Raw genomic sequence first — 17086 nt, 5'->3', positions numbered from 1 at the left:
AATGCCAAAAACATTTGTCTGAATCAATTATTTTGATAACTTTATGTTATTTAGACACACACAGTTTAAAATTTTAAAGCAAGTCCACAGATCAGTATAGGATTTGCATAACTAAACCGCCTCAACTCAAGTAAAGGTGTAGCACAAAGATCATGCACAAAAGACAATTAAACAACACTGTAGTATAAACTGGTTGTAATGCACTGTATTACAAAGGTAATGTTTTATCTAGAGGTGTTAACAACCTTTGAGACATTGCATCCTCCTTTGCTTTCATGTCCTTCAGCATTGCACTCTTTGAAGGCAGCTTGCAGTCCTAAGCGAAACGAATCACATTTGTTGGAGACAGACATGCCATATACTTAGATTTATGTCATGTTTATATATCACTGAACAAAATAATTGTTTCCTTTTATAACTTATACAACAAGGATGCAACTTTCAAGATGATAAGATGTCTTTCAAGGAGTGTGACGCATGCTGGGGTCCGATTGAGCTTCCGGATGCACATGCCGGATTCTGTCTGGCCCGAGCCCATGTAGAAGCCGGATTTAATGGGTCTTGACTGCCAGTCAAGCCCCTCTGTGATCCTCAATTGCACATCTAACCTTGTGTCACCCCCTCTGTCGCCGCCCATGCCTCATCGTGGTTTGGCCCATTGCCTGCTTTCTCCGTTCATCTCACCTACGCTATAAACATGCGGGGCTCAGTTCATCAGTGGTTGTTGAATTCTGGCTATTTTATTCACTTTAAATGAAGTGATTGTCTTTAATGTAGTTGAAGCTTATTCATTAATAAATTAGTTGTGGCAAGAAATGCTGAATAGCGGTGAATTTCCCCATGAATCAGTATAAATAAAGTGTTTAAAAAGTGGATAATTGTTTGTGTGTTTTTATACTTGTTTCCTGTCTTGAAAACAGAGACAAAAATTATATGTAAATTTGAACTGTATTAAGTGTTCACTTGCATTACAGTATGTGACAGTTCAGTTCAGTTAAAATATGACAGAAAATCTGGGTGGAAAACCAATGAACCTAACGCATGTTCTCGCTTTGTGTCGTATACCAGATAAAATGACAGCGAAAAGGAAAATGAACATGGATCATTTTTCAGTGCACCTAAACGGCAAGTAAGTACAAAAAGTTCCCAAATGATAGCTATTTGGCTTTAATTAAGGAAAAACATCTTTATAAGAATGGCTGCTTATGAAAATACTAATGTCACAGTATCAATCACAGGCAAAGTTGATAGAAAGTATAGAGGGACAGGGAGAGCCGGGCCAGTCAGTTGTACAGTGTCAGGTAAGTGTGTTGTCCTTCTCTTAAAGGCATAATTCACCAAAAAATGAAAATTCTGTGATGAATTTCTCACTCTCTACATGTTCCAAATCTGTATAAATTTTTTGTTTGGTTGAACACAGAGCAAGATCTCAGTGAATGCACAAAGCCATACCAACCATATTCCCAGTGTATCGAAAAACAAATACTTTCACAAAAGGGATTGACATTTCAAGAAAATGGTCTCAAGATTTTCCATGGCTTGCAGTCCTTTAGTGAAAGGGATCTTGTGTTTTAACTGCAGAAAAGGTTTTTCAAACCATTCCTCTTTGGGTCATAGACCTTATGCTGCTTTTTTTAGTGCAGAAATTGGAGGAAAGCCTTTGAATTTGAACCACCAACAGTAGCCACCAACATTATGTGACTGTGACTGCACATCAAACCCAATCAGCGCCCAGTTATCTAGTGCATGGGGTAAATAGCAGGAGGTGGCAAGAGATTGCTTGAGGAAAATTAGTTCTGTACGGCATGTGGCAAGACAGAGACAAAATTTAAGAGGCCATACTTAAGAAAGTGGGAATCTGTATCAGCTCATAAAATTATGGCAGAAAGGGATGATCCAGTTTTATTGAAATGGTTAATAGATGTGCTAGGGCTGTACAAGTGGGTACTTGGTAGTTTAGAGGAGATGCCAAAAAGTGCATCTAGGACAGCTTCAACTGCCAGTGGCTTATTTAAGCACTTCAGTAAAGGCAAGACTGTGTTGGGCCTTGCACTTGCTTCTGCTGCAAATTCAATCCTGGGTTCTGTCAAGGCTGGTTCATTCTGTCAGGGGATGCAAGGACGGAGAACCCAGGCGCAGACAGAAGTAGGTGGATAAAAAACTTTAATTATAAACACAAAAACCCACGAGGGGTAAAACAATAGTACAGGGGTATAATACACGACGGGTCAACAGGAACATAGACTACACTAGAATAGATTAAAGACAACACTTGAAATAAACTGCAACTAACTCGACTAGACTAAAACAGGAAATTCCTTGGAGTCTTTTCAGAGTATACCAGCGATGCAAACAAAGCGAAGCAAAGCAAAGTGATAGAAACAAATCAAAATGAACCAGCACAAGACAGAAAACACAAGGGCATTAAAAAGGAACCAAATCAAGAAGGGAACAGGTGTGGGGCATGAAATCCTTAACAATCAATAAGTTCGGAACTACAGCACAAAACACACAATCATGGTATTATCCCTTCTTGTTGTTTACATTATGCACATACATGGCGATTGCCAACAAAACACAGACACATGACTTAGTTTGTCCAGCATCTTTTAGCACTGGGAGCGCCACGCCCTCTATCAGTTTTAAATGACCTCCAAATCCAGGGCTCCTTTATAAAACATTCATCAACGCAATGCAGTGAGCAAACAAACACAGCTAAACATCCGTCAGCCGAGTTGTTCTGAAAAATGTTATCGGTGCATCCCTAGTTATTATACTTTAATATAATAAAATCTTTGAAAACATTTCGGATTATGAAATTAAATATTGTTCAAAAAATTATGGAAATTTTGAAATGTTGCCTCAGACATAAAGTAATGTAAGTTTAAGGCACTAAAATTATATTAAAAAAATATTAGTAAAAGCAGCATAAAAAAATAATCAAATACAGAATAAAATGACAAAAGCATATTGTAACGTGTAGCGAGTATACATGCGCACCACAAGGGAGTAGAATCCAAAAAGGTTATTTTAATAAATCCACAAAGGCAATCAGGAACAGAACCAAATATAAAACATAAACTCAATTGGGAACTAAAGCAAACATAGGTCGTATGCTGTCTTCACGTGCTCTCGGAACCTTGATAATTCCCACTTTAACCCAGACATAATTGATGTAACGGTGCTCATTAATGTTAGCAGATACTTGTAATGTTTTAATGCTACTTAATAACTAGTTACATTAATGTTACGTAGTACTTTTAATGTTACTAAATCCAGACATTACATCCAGGCCGAAGTGGGAATTATCCATTGTTCCATTGTTGTTATAATTGCTTCCAATGTTTCCTCATCTGTAAGTCGCTTTGGATAAAAGCGTCTGCTAAATGACTAAATGTAAATGTATCAAATTTCCTAGAGCACCTGAAGGCAACATTAAATACAAGGGCGAACGCAATAAGGGAGAACAGAAACAGGTGTGGGGCAATTAACAACCAAGGGAACTAATGAACCAAAACAGTTGAACTAGATCCATCTTGGGCCCCCAGTTTGAGAACCTCTGTTATAGATAATGTTCAGTTACTTGCACGGACTGACTGTTTCACTTTTAAAGACCTCAATAAATTGTGAGGAGCCACAGCACTTAGATATTTGTGACCTTTATCTGCTTTTTTTCACTCAAAGTAATGATATCTATGGACTCACTAAGGCTTCACTTAAAAATCTTTATTCTGTTCTACCGAGCAAAAGTCACCTATAGTACATTGGACCTCACTTTGGGCTAACTTACTTTAATGGACACTTGTTATAATGTCAGCTTTTATGTGTGCCATGTTTCGTGATCATTTTGTGGGTACTGGAAATGGCACATAAGCCCTTATCTTGTCCAGGATGACTGAAGGGTCTGATACGAGTGTGTACAGACTGGCCCTGCTGTAATACAGAGCAAAGAACAGAACTGCGACAGAAACTGAGAAAATAAGTGAAGCAGATGATCGGTGGGATTTCTCCTCAGACACATGCCGTGTTTTCAGGGGCTGAGCGACTCTCTCCCACTGCGTCAGGATGGCCTGGCGTGCACCTTCCCATCGGCCGGGTCCACACAGCCGAAACTGGTACGGGGTGCAGGGCCCAAAGATCACTTTTAAACCCAGTATAGGGTCTGTCAAGAGCAACTTTAGCATAGCAGGACGAACACCCATTTCTGTAGCAATTTCATCCATGTAAGGGATGTAGTCCACCTGGATGGTGTGCCTCTGTGTAGCTACATACCTACATGAGAGTATGATTATGAGTTACCAATAAACACTCAAACAACACACTAGAATATAGAATGATTGTAATGTACACTGTAAAAACTTTTGCTGTAGTTTTGAAGCTAGTTGCCAGTAACTAATTGTAGATTTATATTTATCTAATTCATTGGCAACAGTTGTTCAAAAATAAATGAATATTAAACGTTAACAAGTCTTTATCTTTACAGAAAAAAACCTATACAATAACAGCCTCATGCAAAGCATTCTGGGAATCAGAAATTCTCATCAACCTTTTTCTGTTGTTTCTTTTCTAATTTTGGTTCCCACAATGCTTTGCATGTTATTTTTCTTTAAACTTTCCTGTAGCTCAGTGGTAAGAGCATTGCGTTAACAACGCAAGGTTGTGGGTTCGATCCCAGGGGATTGCAGATACCTATGTAAAATGTATAGGATAATGCTATGTAGGTTGCTTTGGATAAAGGCGTCTGCTAAATGTAAATGTAAAGATTTGTAGAATGTTAAATGTTCATTTATCTTTGCAAAAACTGTGGCCAGTAAATTACATAAAAGTAAATCTAGAGTAAGTTACTGGGAAACAGCTGCCAGTAATACTTTTGTTAGTTTAAGTTTATAAATAATAGCCTATCGATCATCTTATTCTGACTCAATCATTAATAGCCCCTGTGTATAGACATCCGAATTTTGGAAAATGGAAGAAGAAAGGAGAGATGATGAGTTTCAGAAATGAAATTAATATTTAATTTACTAGCTCTAGTACCTAGGGCTGAGATAACTACGTGCTGTTATAGGCAGTAGTTTAATTCAGTTCATTGGTTAAACATTTACCCACCTTGTTTGAACTTGAATGTGAAACTAAAAAAGAATATTTTTTTAGATACAATATACTCTTTATATATTAGTTGGAGCCATAAAATTGCTGGCTTCTACTGTAAATGTAAATTCTTGAAAAGATTATTCATTGTTATCATGTAATGAATTCAGATGTGCAAGAAAATAATTCTTTCTGCTTTCATTATTTCCATTCAGTGCATGCAAACGTGTTGTTTAAGTTTGTTTAACGACACTTAAATATTTTTAAATACATAAATGTTTGCCTTCCCCAGTATTGTTGCACTGAAGTAAAAGTGGTTTAAGCAAGTTAAGTTTGTAAAGTGCATTGTGCTGCATACTTCTTGCACACAATCTTCTTCTTTTAAGAAAAAAAGTGATGGAAAAAATAATGGCCTGTGCTCCAGTAGAGCTTTAGGTCCAGCAACGGCCCTTATGTTAATGCAATATCTATTCATGTAAGGTGTTACGTTTGTAGAACCTTTGAGCCATTTCCTCCTCCTTTGCTTGGGTGTCCTTCAGCATTGCACTCATTGAAGGCAGCTTGCAAAGTCCTAAGAACATATATCACAATTTGTTATATAAAACACAGTATATTTAAAAGTATGCCAAGATAAAATTTTCTATGAGGTATTTACGTGTTAATAAAAGTAAAATCTTACTTTCAGCAATGTTGAGATTTTGCAAGGATTTACAATTACTTTATTATCGTATACTTATAAAATTGATACTTTATGAAATACGTATACTTTTCATAAAACCTTTGTACATTAAAGACATCCATTAATTAATAAAAAAAACTGTATTTCCCTATTTATTAGTTCAGCAGCATGTTTGTTACCTTTAAAAACTCGCGTGGCCCAGCGTGCTTGAATCTCAGAGATTGGCGTAATGGCTCCCAGAGGCTGAATCAGACCGATCACAGCCAAAGTTGGGCGCTCCAGGTTTGGTGGATATATACATTTGTACAGGGACACCTTGTTCTTTGAGACAGGAATTATATGTGAAGAGAGAAAGGGGAATGAGAAAGTGTAGCCCGTGCAAAACACCACCAGATCGATGTCGTCCTCAATGGTGCCATCCTCAAACACCACACTTGAGCCACGAAACTCTTGCACGTTCGGCTTGACCGAGACTGTACCAGAGAGAATGCGGTTCGGTAAATCATCATTGACCATGGGATGTTGGCTTAAAAGTCTGGAGGAGAAACAACAACACTTACAGTACAATCCAGTTGTGATGAAGATACTTGAATGATCAATGCTGCGGTATATTATGCGAAGCATGATTAATAGAAAAAAGCAATCCTGAAGCAAAGACTGACTAGGTCTGAAGCCAAGTCTTTACCTGTGGGCAGGCTGCAGTCCATACAGCTTGTGATTGAATCTGTGATTGAGTTGTTTCTCTCCCATATTGTTGATAAATCCACTTGGCAACAATTTCTGAAGCCACATAAATGCTCTAATATTAAAGCCCATGTCTGTAGGAACACCACTGGGTCCGACACGATTTATAATCCAAGAACCTTTCCGGGTGCTCAGATAAACCTGGAATTGAGGTAAAAGAATAAGTAATCTGATTGATGGCTATATTACCTGTTGTTTGCAAGCTTCTATAAGAGTGGTCTCCAACACAATGACCTCTGACCTAAATAAAATGACCATACAACATAGAATAGAATAGAATGAGCTTTTATTGCCAGGTATGTTCACACATACGAGGAATTTTTTTTTCGTGACAGAAATTCCACAGTGCAACAGAATGACAGCGACAGAACAAGAAACACAATAAATAATAAAAAATACAAAAGATACAATTACAAATAAGTCAGTATGGAGACAATATACAAATTGACAATGTATGGCAGGTATATTACAATGAGCAGTTATGTATGTACAGGTATATTATGTGCAAAAAATGTAAGTGTACACTGAGTATGTGTGTTGGGTAAACAAGTGTATGTGTATATATAAATAGTGTAGTGTATTCCACGGTTATATCAAGTGTTCATAAAATGGATTGCCTGAGGGAAGAAACTGTTCCTGTGTCTGGTCGTTCTGGTGCTCAGAGCTCTGTAGCGTCGACCAGATGGCAACAGTTCAAAGAGGAAGTGTGCTGGATGCGAGGGGTCCAGAGTGATTTTGCCAGCCCTTTGGCTCACTCTGGATAAGTACAGTTCTTGAGTAGAAGGGAGGGTTGTACCGATGATTCTCTCAGCGGTTCGGACTACCCTCTGTAGTCTTCTGAGGTTAGATTTAGAAGCTGAGCTGAACAAGACAGTTACTGAAGTGCAGAGGATGGATTCAATGATGGTGGAGTAGAACTGTTTCAGCAGCTCCTGTGGCAGGTTAAACTTCCTCAGCTGGCGAAGGAAGTACAACCTCTGCTGGGCTTTTTTTCACAATGTAGTCAATGTGAATGTCCCACTTCAGGTCCTGAGAGATTGTGGTGCCCAGGAACCTGAATGACTCCACTGCAGTCACAGTGCTGTTCATGATGGTGAGTGAGGGGAGTGCAGGGGGGTTTCTCCTGAAGTCCACGATCATCTCCACTGTTTTGAGGGTGTTAAGCTCCAGGTTGTTGAGAGTGCACTAGACAGCCAGCTCTTTAACCTCCTGCCTGTAAGCAGACTCGTCACCGTCCTGAATGAGGCCGATGAGTGTGGTGTCGTCTGCAAACTTCAGGAGCTTGACCGAGGGGTCCTTAGACGTGCAATCATTAGTGTACAGGGAGAAGAGCAGTGGGGAGAGAACGCAGCCCTGGGGATCTCCGGTGCTGATTGTACGGGTGCTGGAGGTGTATTTTCCCAGCCTCACTAGCTGCTGCCTGTCTGTCAGGAAGCTGTTGATCCACTGACAGACGGAGGGGGGCACGGAGAGCTGGGTTAGTTTGGGCAGGAGGAGGTTTGGGATGATAGTGTTAAAGGCCGAGCTGAAGTCCACAAACAGGATCCTCACATAAGTCCCTGGTCTGTCTAGGTGTTGCAGGACATTATGCAGTCCAATGTTAACTGCATCGTCCACAGACCTGTTTGCTCTGTAGGCAAACTGAAGAGGATCCAGTAAGGGTCCAGTGATGTCCTTCAGGTGGGCCAGAACCAGTTTTTCAAATGACTTCATGACCACAGACGTTAGAGCCACAGGCCTGTAGTCATTCAGTCCTGTGATTTTGGATTTCTTTGGGATGGGGATGATGGTGGAGCGTTTGAAGCATGAAGGGACTTCACACAACTCCAGCGATCTGTTGAATATTTGTGTAAAGATGGGGGCCAGCTGGTCAGCACAGGATTTCAGACAAGCTGGTGAATATATGATTTGAAGCCATTGATTTCTCACATACAGCAGTTGTTTCTCTTAAGATAACATTTATTGTAATTATGTTATGATTACATTGTGTTTTCTGTGTTTTTGTGACCTTTCATTATCCTGTTGTGGACTTACGTTTGTATTACTGCCTTAGTTCTTGTTTCCTGTCTAGTGTAGTAGTTCCTTTTTCAATTGGTTGTGTGTTCATGAGTTTCAAGTTTCCCTTGTTATCCCATTTGTTAACTTATGTATATATATACACACAAGTGCTGGTCATATAATTAGAATATCATCAGAAAGTTTATTTATTTCACTAATTCCATTCAAAAAGTGAAACTTGTATATTATATTCATTCATTCATTCATTCCACACAGACTGATATATTTCAAATGTTTATTTATTTTATTTTTGATGATTATAACTGACAACTAAGGACAATCCCAAATTCAATATGAAAATTTGAATATTACTTAAGACCAATACTGTGGAAACTTTAAACTGGACCGCAAGCAATGTGAATTGTGGGCCTCTCCTCTCTTCCTCCAGACGCTGTGACCCTGATTTCCAAAGGAAATGCAAACTTTACTTTCAACAGAGAACAGCAGTCCAGTCCTTTTTGTCTTTAGCCCAGACGAGCCACTCCTGATGCTGTCTGTTGTTCGAGAGTGGCTTGACACAAGGAATGCGACAGCTGAAAACCATGTCTTGCATATGTCTGTGCGTAGTGGTTCTTGAAGCACTGACTCCAGCTGCAGTCCACTCTCTGTGAATCTCCCCCACATTTTTGAATGGGTTTTGTTTCACAATCCTCTCTAGGGTGCGGTTATCCCTATTGCTTGGACACTTTTTTTTCTACCACATCTTTTCCTTCCCTTCGCCTCTCTATTAATGTGCTTGGACACAGCGCTCTGTGAACAGCCATCCTCTTTTGCAATGATCTTTTTTGTCTTGCCCTCCTTGTGCAAGGTGTCAATGGTCGTCTTTTGGACAACTGTCAAGTCAGCAGTCTTCCCCATGATTGTTTCGCCTACAGAACTAGACTGAGAGACCATTTATAGGCCTTTGCAGATGTTTTGAGTTCATTAGCTGATTAGAGTGTGGCACAATGTGTCTTCGATATTTAACCTTTTCACAATATTCTTATTTTCTGAGATACTGAATTTGCGATTTTCCTTCGTTGTCAGTTATAATCATCAAAATGAAAAGAAATAAACATTTGAAATATATCAATCTGTGTGTAATGAATGAATATAATATACGGTACAAGTTTCACTTTTTTAATGGAATTAGTGAAATAAATCATCTTTTTGATGATATTCTAATTATATGACCAGCACCTGTAGTCCTAGTGTTTTCCTTGTCTTTTGTCAGACTTTGTTTTATGTGGAGTTTAGTCTTTGCCTGTGGATGTGTTCAGGTTCTGCGGTATTTCCCCTGTCCATTGTGCTTCCAGTGATGGCTCCAGCTCTGTGGTGTGTGTAGTCTACATTCTGTTCCTAAGTCTCCCCAGAGGTTCCTGTGCCTTGACAAGTCCAAGAGTCTGTTCCTGCACCCAGTCAAGTCTGCGAGTCCGTTCCTGCGCCCGGTCAGGTCCGTGAGTCCGTTCCTGCGTTCGGTTAGGTCCGTGGGTCTGTTCCTGTGCCCTGTCAGGTCTGTGAGTCCATTCCTGCGCCCGGTCAGGTCCGCGAGTCCGTTCTGCCTCCACCACCATGGCTGCCACCTTCAGCTCAGTCAGATATTTCTCTGCTCCTGCTCTAGATGCCACCCACTAAGCTGCTGTCCCCACCCTTGCCTCCACTTCCCTGCTGGCTCTGCCCTGGCCTCCACCCCTACCCTGCCGGCTCTTCCTTGGACTCCGCCTCTGCTACACGGCACGCCTCTGCTCCAAGGCCCAGGCTGTTCCACCACCCTCCTGGACTTTTGTTTTTGTGAGCGTTTGGAAGCCGCTCTTGGGGGGGTGCTCTGTTATGATTTCAGTGTTTTTTTTCTTGTTTTGTGACATTTAATAATCGTGTTGTAGACTTGGTTGTATTTCAACCTTAGTTCCTGTTTCCTGTCTGGTTTTGTAGTTACTTTTTCTATTGGTGGATCCGCTAACTTGCTTGCCAGGTTTCTCCACGTTACATAAAAAGGTTGGAAACCTTTGCTGTATAAGAGCATAGTTATGTACATGCTATGATAATTTCCATTACCTGTTTGGCCATTCTGCTCAGCTCTACGGCAATATCTCCTCCAGAGTTTCCAATGCCAATCACAACTACCCTCTTCCCTCGCCATTCTTCAGGGGTTTTGTATTCACGGCTGTGGAAGAATTTCCCCTTAAATGTGTCTATTCCTAGAAACAAACAGACACTATAATGGACAGGTACAAACATTGACCAAAATGAAACACAAAGGTAAAAGTTTACATTCCTGAAATGTTTTGCATATATGTTTGTATTCAATGTAAACAGAGCACAAATATTAGTTAAGTCATTGACATCTGGCTTGAGTCATTATTTGCCATTATACAATATTGAGAATTTAGAGTCTAGAGTTTCCATCTGTAGCAATATTTGTTTGCAGCAAAAAATTATATAATTGCCAGCCAAATGTTTAATAACAGCTCTACTGTATTTGCAAGCCCAGAAAATATAAAAATGTTAAACAATAGTTGTTTTCAATGTGAAATTCATTTCTGCTTACAAGGGAATTGTGATAAGACTAAATGACACTTGTACACCTAAAAAATGCCAGTCTATGTTTATGGTGTGTGACCCAATCTGACCTGATATCGATATTATGTTGCACTTTGCTCAGAGTAAACTGTTTTTGCTTTGTCATTTCTCTGTGTTGTACCTGGAAAGTCCTGTAGAGGGAGGTGTGGGTGACAGTGGTGACCTGTGCAGACCATCACAGCATCAAACACGTTCTTTTCCCTCTTGCCATCCTTAGACTCTGTCTCTACATCCCACTGGCCAGAGTGAGGGAAGTCTGGCCTTGGTGTGACATGAAGGACTTTTGTCTAAGAAACCCAAAATAAATGTGATCGTGTAATATCCCTCTATATTAAAGCATATTTAATCTATATTTATATTCTAAAATAAAGTGTTTAATGTCTCAATTATTATACAGTAACTGTGCGTGCCTGACCTGGAAGCGGATGTGCCGTGTAAGCTGAAAGTGTTCAGCATACATGCGGAAGTAATCCATGATGAGAGAGTTGTGCATAAAATTTGGGAAGTTTGCAGGAATGGGGAAATCACTGTAGCACATCATCTCCTTAGCAGTGTTGATTATCAAAGAGAAGTAAATGCTGGCCTGCTCTGGATCTGGATTTTCCTAAAATGGAGAAAAAGGAAGCAAACAGGATAAATTGGACAGAATCTTGTGTAATCCTGTTCTGATTCTAGTGTTCCACAGGGTTCAGTGCTTGGTCCCCTCCTACCCTTCCCATTTTATGAATATATTTTTCACAGCTTCTCGTACACAGATGATATTAAGCTTTACCCTATGCAGTAATGACAGTTCTTTATCTGTTGTTCCAGCCTGACCACTGTACCCTACAGCTGGGTTAAACAATAATACTGTTATCCAAAGAATACATAAACCAAGGAAAGTGTTTGATGATCACCTAAACTTCACTAGCCCCATTTGCTGGTCATGCAAACAGATACTACCTATTTATATTTATCTAAAATTTATTTAAATGATATTTTATGGGGTGTGATCTGAGTGGCGTTTAGTTCTATCAGTTTAGCCCCTTTCTGTTGGCTCTGGCACCCTCATCAGCGAGATGTCTTTGTCAAAAAAGAAAAAAAGTAGACCCCTGAAAATTGCATGCTGAAGGCTGCCGAAATTGTGTCCTGAGAAGCGACAAGCTTTTGCCAATATTAGCTTGACGAGAAATACCGTGGCAGACAGAATTTCGGAACTATCGGCAGATTTGGGCAACTAACTGAATATTACTGAAATAATTTCTATAATTTGATGTTTGATTAATGCTAACATGCAGGATAGTGTTTTTAAGTTCCACAAAACTGTGACTAAATGTTTTGCGACATTGTTCAATAACTGGGATCAGTTTTTATGCATTTTAGGCACTTAAATAAATGTTAAACTGAGTAATGGTGTTGTTGAAATTGCACGTAGGTTGTTCATAATATATTTTGTAAAAGGAAAATTCATTTAATATAAAGATCTTTATAATTTACTACTTCTTCTTTGCACTAATACAAAGAAAAAAAGTAGACTTATTGTCAGTTCTATGTAATATGATATGAGTTTACTGGTCTGGCCCCCTTGAGATCAGATTAAGATGAATGCGGCCCCAGAACAAAAGGAGTTTGACAACCCTGAATTAGAGAGACAGGTAATCAGTTCTTGTACCCTAAATCTCCAGAGTCCTCCGATGTCATCACTGCTCTCAAAACACACCGGCTCCAGACCTTCATCCAGGCAACATTTGATGCAAGTAAGCCCGGAGGTTCCACCTCCAATCACAGCAACACGCTTAGCCATGTTGACCTAAAACCTTCTGGCAACTGTAAAAAAGAGATTAGAATAATTCTATAGATTAGATCTGTAATTGTGATTGAAAGGTGCTGACTTAATTTTTTTACTAGTATGTGTGTTCCCTGGGATCAAACACATGAGCTTCATTTTGCTGGTGCAAAGGTATGAACTGAGGGACTAAAGAAGTATTGTACAGTGCGCAAATAACATCAGCATCAACTCGAGTTTGGGGTTAAATTCATTTAGGATTTATTTATTTATTTAGGAACTGTAATAACTTGTACATGGTGTTTACAAGTATTGTCACTGTCATCCAGCAATGTGCTAAGTGTGTCAAGCTTATACGTTTCAAAGGTCATACAAACGCACATGCATAGAATAAAATGTCTAAATAAAATAGTTTCACGTGAAGTTGGTCACACTAGTGTACACACTAGCAGCTGCTGCCACTGCATTAAGTGCAGTCCAAATACTATTAGTTTTCCTTTTAAACAGTGTAGAAAGCATCCGAGAGCTCTTTTTCTCTAATGGACAGTTTTTTGGTAATAGTAATACAAGATTGTCAGTGTTTAACGTATAACAGTGATCGTTCATTGTTCTTATTTAATCGTGTATCCAGCGATACACGTGATGCGATCGCATCGTTTGCGCCTGTTATCCACAGTACAGTGTTGCGTCATCGCTAGCAATCGTTCGCAGTAGGCGACATATTTGTGAAATGTAACCACACTTTTAACAAACGCTAAGCACGCAACTGTATCGGATGCGAACAACAGCTGGGTTTTCGTCACCCGTATTCGTATAAACACTTTCTCGGCAATGTTTAATGTACGCCTGTGTTTAAATTAAAGTATTTCGTTCTGAACGAGGATAATTGTATCAATGAAAAGTTTTTGACACGGTCTCTTACCTAGAATAGCAGTGGTGTAGATGTGCAGATCGCGGTAGTAATACTGACAGAAACAGACATTACGCCACACCCCCGTTCAGGGTTGCCAGATCTACGCAACACAACAGGTCAAAAGTGGCTTCTCAAAACTTGCCAAAAATGATGCCAGTGACCTCGGCACAAACACGAAAACTCAGCAAAATAATATGTTTTTTTAAACATTATAATTTTATAGCAACAAGATCGCCAACCTGTTGGCATAAAATGGAAATGATGCAAAAAACCTGCAACATCTGTTTAAAAATAGAGCACATTTGCGGGATAGCCCCACATTCGGCAAAACCAGCACTTTGCCCTAGTCCGGAGTTTACCTTGACCATCAGTCAATATTTAAGTTTCGGATAACACACTATGCAGTCCTGTTTCTAAATTAACCTGTTTTCTAGACTTGGGATTAGTTTAATTTGAATAAATTAACTATAAATACATTTTCCTCCAGTGCAAACTGTAAAGAAATTCTAATGCATATGCATGACTGTGATCAGGCCAGATAATCACAGCCTCTGATAAGAGCTCTATATACACGACTACGAGAGCGATATTGCATTTATAAAACAGTCCGATGGCACACGTGTGTAGATAAATCAGAAACAACATTGGGGTGTCTTTACAATCCTACAGGTTTTAAAGGAACTGGGGAACTACTTTCTTCCACCACGAATTCCACCCCAGCTTAACAGTAAAACAAACCTACTAATTCCAAACCGTCACTTATTTTAAATGTGCGGTGTGCTTACTCAGTGAAGTTATAAGTGAGAAATATGTGTGTATGAAAGTGAGAGACATTTAAAAGGCAACTCGCTGAGAAGGTGTTAATCCTAATTATATTTTCTTAAGCGCATGATCGAGACCCTCGCATCCCGCACTGCAATGTTTTTAAACCAGGGTGCTGCGAATACATTTCTAAGACACTGACAACGTTTAATTTCACGACTGCAGTAACACATGTAACACACCAGTACAAACCACAAACACATTACCACCAAACCAGACTTTTCTAAAATGGAGGCTGTTAATGATTTCAAAAACATGGGACATTAATTAATATTTATTTAATATTTTTATTAATATTGATGATAAAAATGGGTCAGATCAGTGGAACACCACTCTAATAGCGTGAAACTTTTTACAAAATTTTACAAAATCAGTGGAAAAAAAATCAACTATAACCTTTACACACCAGAAACATAATTCCCTGTTTCTAAAGGTCGGACAACCATTGGTGTAGCACCACACAGACATGAACGAAATATGAAAATTCATATTTTTCCCAACCGTGGAATTAAATTGCACGTTAAATAAAATCTTACCTGTGCACAATTTTTAACCCTACATAATGCAAAAAAAATTAAAAGTAGAGGGACACCATTACGTACTGCAAATAATATGATCTTGCGTAAAATAAAAACATCTAATAAAGTTTTTATGATAATTTATCTTCTTTCAGGGTGCTATTACGCATTGTGCGCACTCAGATTATTTCAGTTAACAGTTTATTTCAGTTCCATGCTGATATTGTCCAAAATCACTATTGTCGTGTTCGCGTGTGTAGTTAGCCTCGTTAAACGTTAGCCTGTGTGGATGCGTGGTAGTAACGAGCCACGACAAAGGGATCGCTTTCCGAACATTCACTTTACTTCTTCAACAGGTTGGTTACACCAGTACACTCACCAACAGTACAGTAGACGATATATCCAGTTTACATGTCAAACCTCACACTGTTCGGTTGTCTCGCTCTGGCACAGGACGGCAGCTTTTCCGACCGTGCGATGAGCATTAAAACAACCTGTAGACCAGTGGCGGCCGGCCAATAGAGGGCGCTAGGGCGCCGCCCCCCTTAAGCCACAAAAAAAAAATTTAAAACAATTAAAACAAAAATAGTAATAATAATGAGAAAAACATCAGTATGTCAATATTTGTGTGTTTTAAATATGGAATGCACCCAGTAATACATGTAAAATATGATACAAAATCATATTTGCAACCTTTCCTCTGCCTGTCTGACCGCTTCATCAGCTCTGGGGCGATAGAGAAAGCGCCCCAAGGAGGCGGGTCTATGTAGCAGTTAAGCCAATTGCTAATTTAAGATATGAATGTATGACATAAAATTTAGCCAATCAGCGTTCTTAAATAGAATCCAAGAAGGGCGATCATTTTATCGCCCCAAGCCCTGATAAAATAAGGACTGGGCTCTAGGGGCGCCATTTTTACTAAACGACAATGGCGATCGCGGACGTTACTCCTCCAAGACCCAACCCTAACTCGGTGAAATCTCTCCTCCAAAATCCGTTTGAGAGGAGGACTTTGTCGGAGAAAGTTCGGGTGAAAGAGCTGGGCCCAGATCAACCTGACCTCTCAATCAAACAGCAGGCTAGCGAAAAAGGGAAGCAGTATATGCGCGGCTTCTCCCGTAGCTTCACACACACACACACACACACACGTTTCTTTGTATATAGTTGACCTTAGCATAAAAATCATTCAGTTATATATGGTACTCTAAAAAATGTTAATAGTGTGTTTGCTAATATTACTGTATATATGTTTTGTATCAATTAATTGTTGCAGTTCTGGAGCACATTAACAATTAGTTACATTTAGTTTGATCATAAAATACTTAATGCTATTCTTCCAAAGGTTTGAGTTCAGCCACTTGATATCCATTTCTATATTATACATCCTTTATACAGTGTAAGAATTCCTATAAACTTTATAATAATTTAATGTTATTGTCCACTTTCCACTCTGTTCTGACAGCATGCATATTGTGTTGCCTATTTACTACCAATGGCACCAACAGCCTTTCCAAAAGATGTTACTTATATGTAGAAATAGTCAATTGTTTACAAGTTCAGTTTAAATGCAAATAAAAGGCTTGTGTTTGTGCATCATGATGTTTATGTTTTTGTGTACGAATGCCTCAACTTTTTAATATTGGCATTAAATAATTACTGACTATTTCACTGAGCACTGCTGTCCTGCAGTTTGTGTTAAATTTTATTGCGATGGTTACGGAAACAAAAAAGTATGGCACAGCCCCACCGAGAATATTTTTCACCAGCCGCCACTGCTGTAGACTAAACTAGAAACTCTATTTACGTAACTCGCACATAGTCTCTGACTGACACATTACACAGCCAATAGGAATAGAGACAAGATGAACACAGAGGATAGCTTAAAGGGACCATGCTCTTTCGTTGCTACACTATCCCCCCTTTTAACAATACTGAGTCCC

General features: G+C 39.2%; 1 protein-coding gene across 2 annotated transcripts; it reads right to left on the bottom strand.

The window, feature by feature from the left end:
- Positions 1-1151: 1151 nt before the first annotated feature.
- Positions 1152-15649, bottom strand: LOC306904832 (flavin-containing monooxygenase 5-like). 2 transcript variants are annotated; one of them, XM_079474972.1, is made up of 9 exons: positions 15526-15649; positions 12780-12934; positions 11544-11732; positions 11250-11415; positions 10604-10746; positions 6453-6652; positions 5947-6302; positions 5587-5659; positions 1152-4272 (listed from the first exon to the last, which is right to left on the bottom strand). In XM_079474972.1, exons 2-9 carry the CDS (start codon positions 12909-12911, stop codon positions 3843-3845), a joined length of 1689 nt encoding a protein of 562 aa, XP_079331098.1. In that variant the 5' UTR covers positions 12912-12934; positions 15526-15649; the 3' UTR covers positions 1152-3842. The 2 variants fall into 2 exon arrangements, with proteins under 2 accessions (XP_079331098.1, XP_079331097.1); XM_079474971.1 differs by lacking the exon at positions 15526-15649 and adding an exon at positions 13816-14132.
- Positions 15650-17086: the final 1437 nt, after the last annotated feature.

Source organism: Barbatula barbatula, assembly GCF_947034865.1.
Source record: "Barbatula barbatula genome assembly, chromosome: 15".
Taxonomy (NCBI): domain Eukaryota; kingdom Metazoa; phylum Chordata; class Actinopteri; order Cypriniformes; family Nemacheilidae; genus Barbatula; species Barbatula barbatula.
The sequence above is the reverse complement of the archived record's forward strand: the minus strand, read 5'-3'. Positions and strand labels throughout refer to the sequence as shown.

Excerpts from the sequence above, each read along its gene's own strand:
- LOC306904832 (XM_079474972.1), bottom strand. The coding sequence starts at position 12,911 with ATGGCTAAGCGTGTTGCTGTGATTGGAGGTGGAACCTCCGGGCTTACT. Across the intron at positions 11,416-11,543 it reads CACGGCACATCCGCTTCCAG|ACAAAAGTCCTTCATGTCAC; the intron begins GTCAGGCACGCA and ends TGGGTTTCTTAG. Across the intron at positions 5,660-5,946 it reads GGCCACGCGAGTTTTTAAAG|GACTTTGCAAGCTGCCTTCA; the intron begins GTAACAAACATG and ends ATATGTTCTTAG.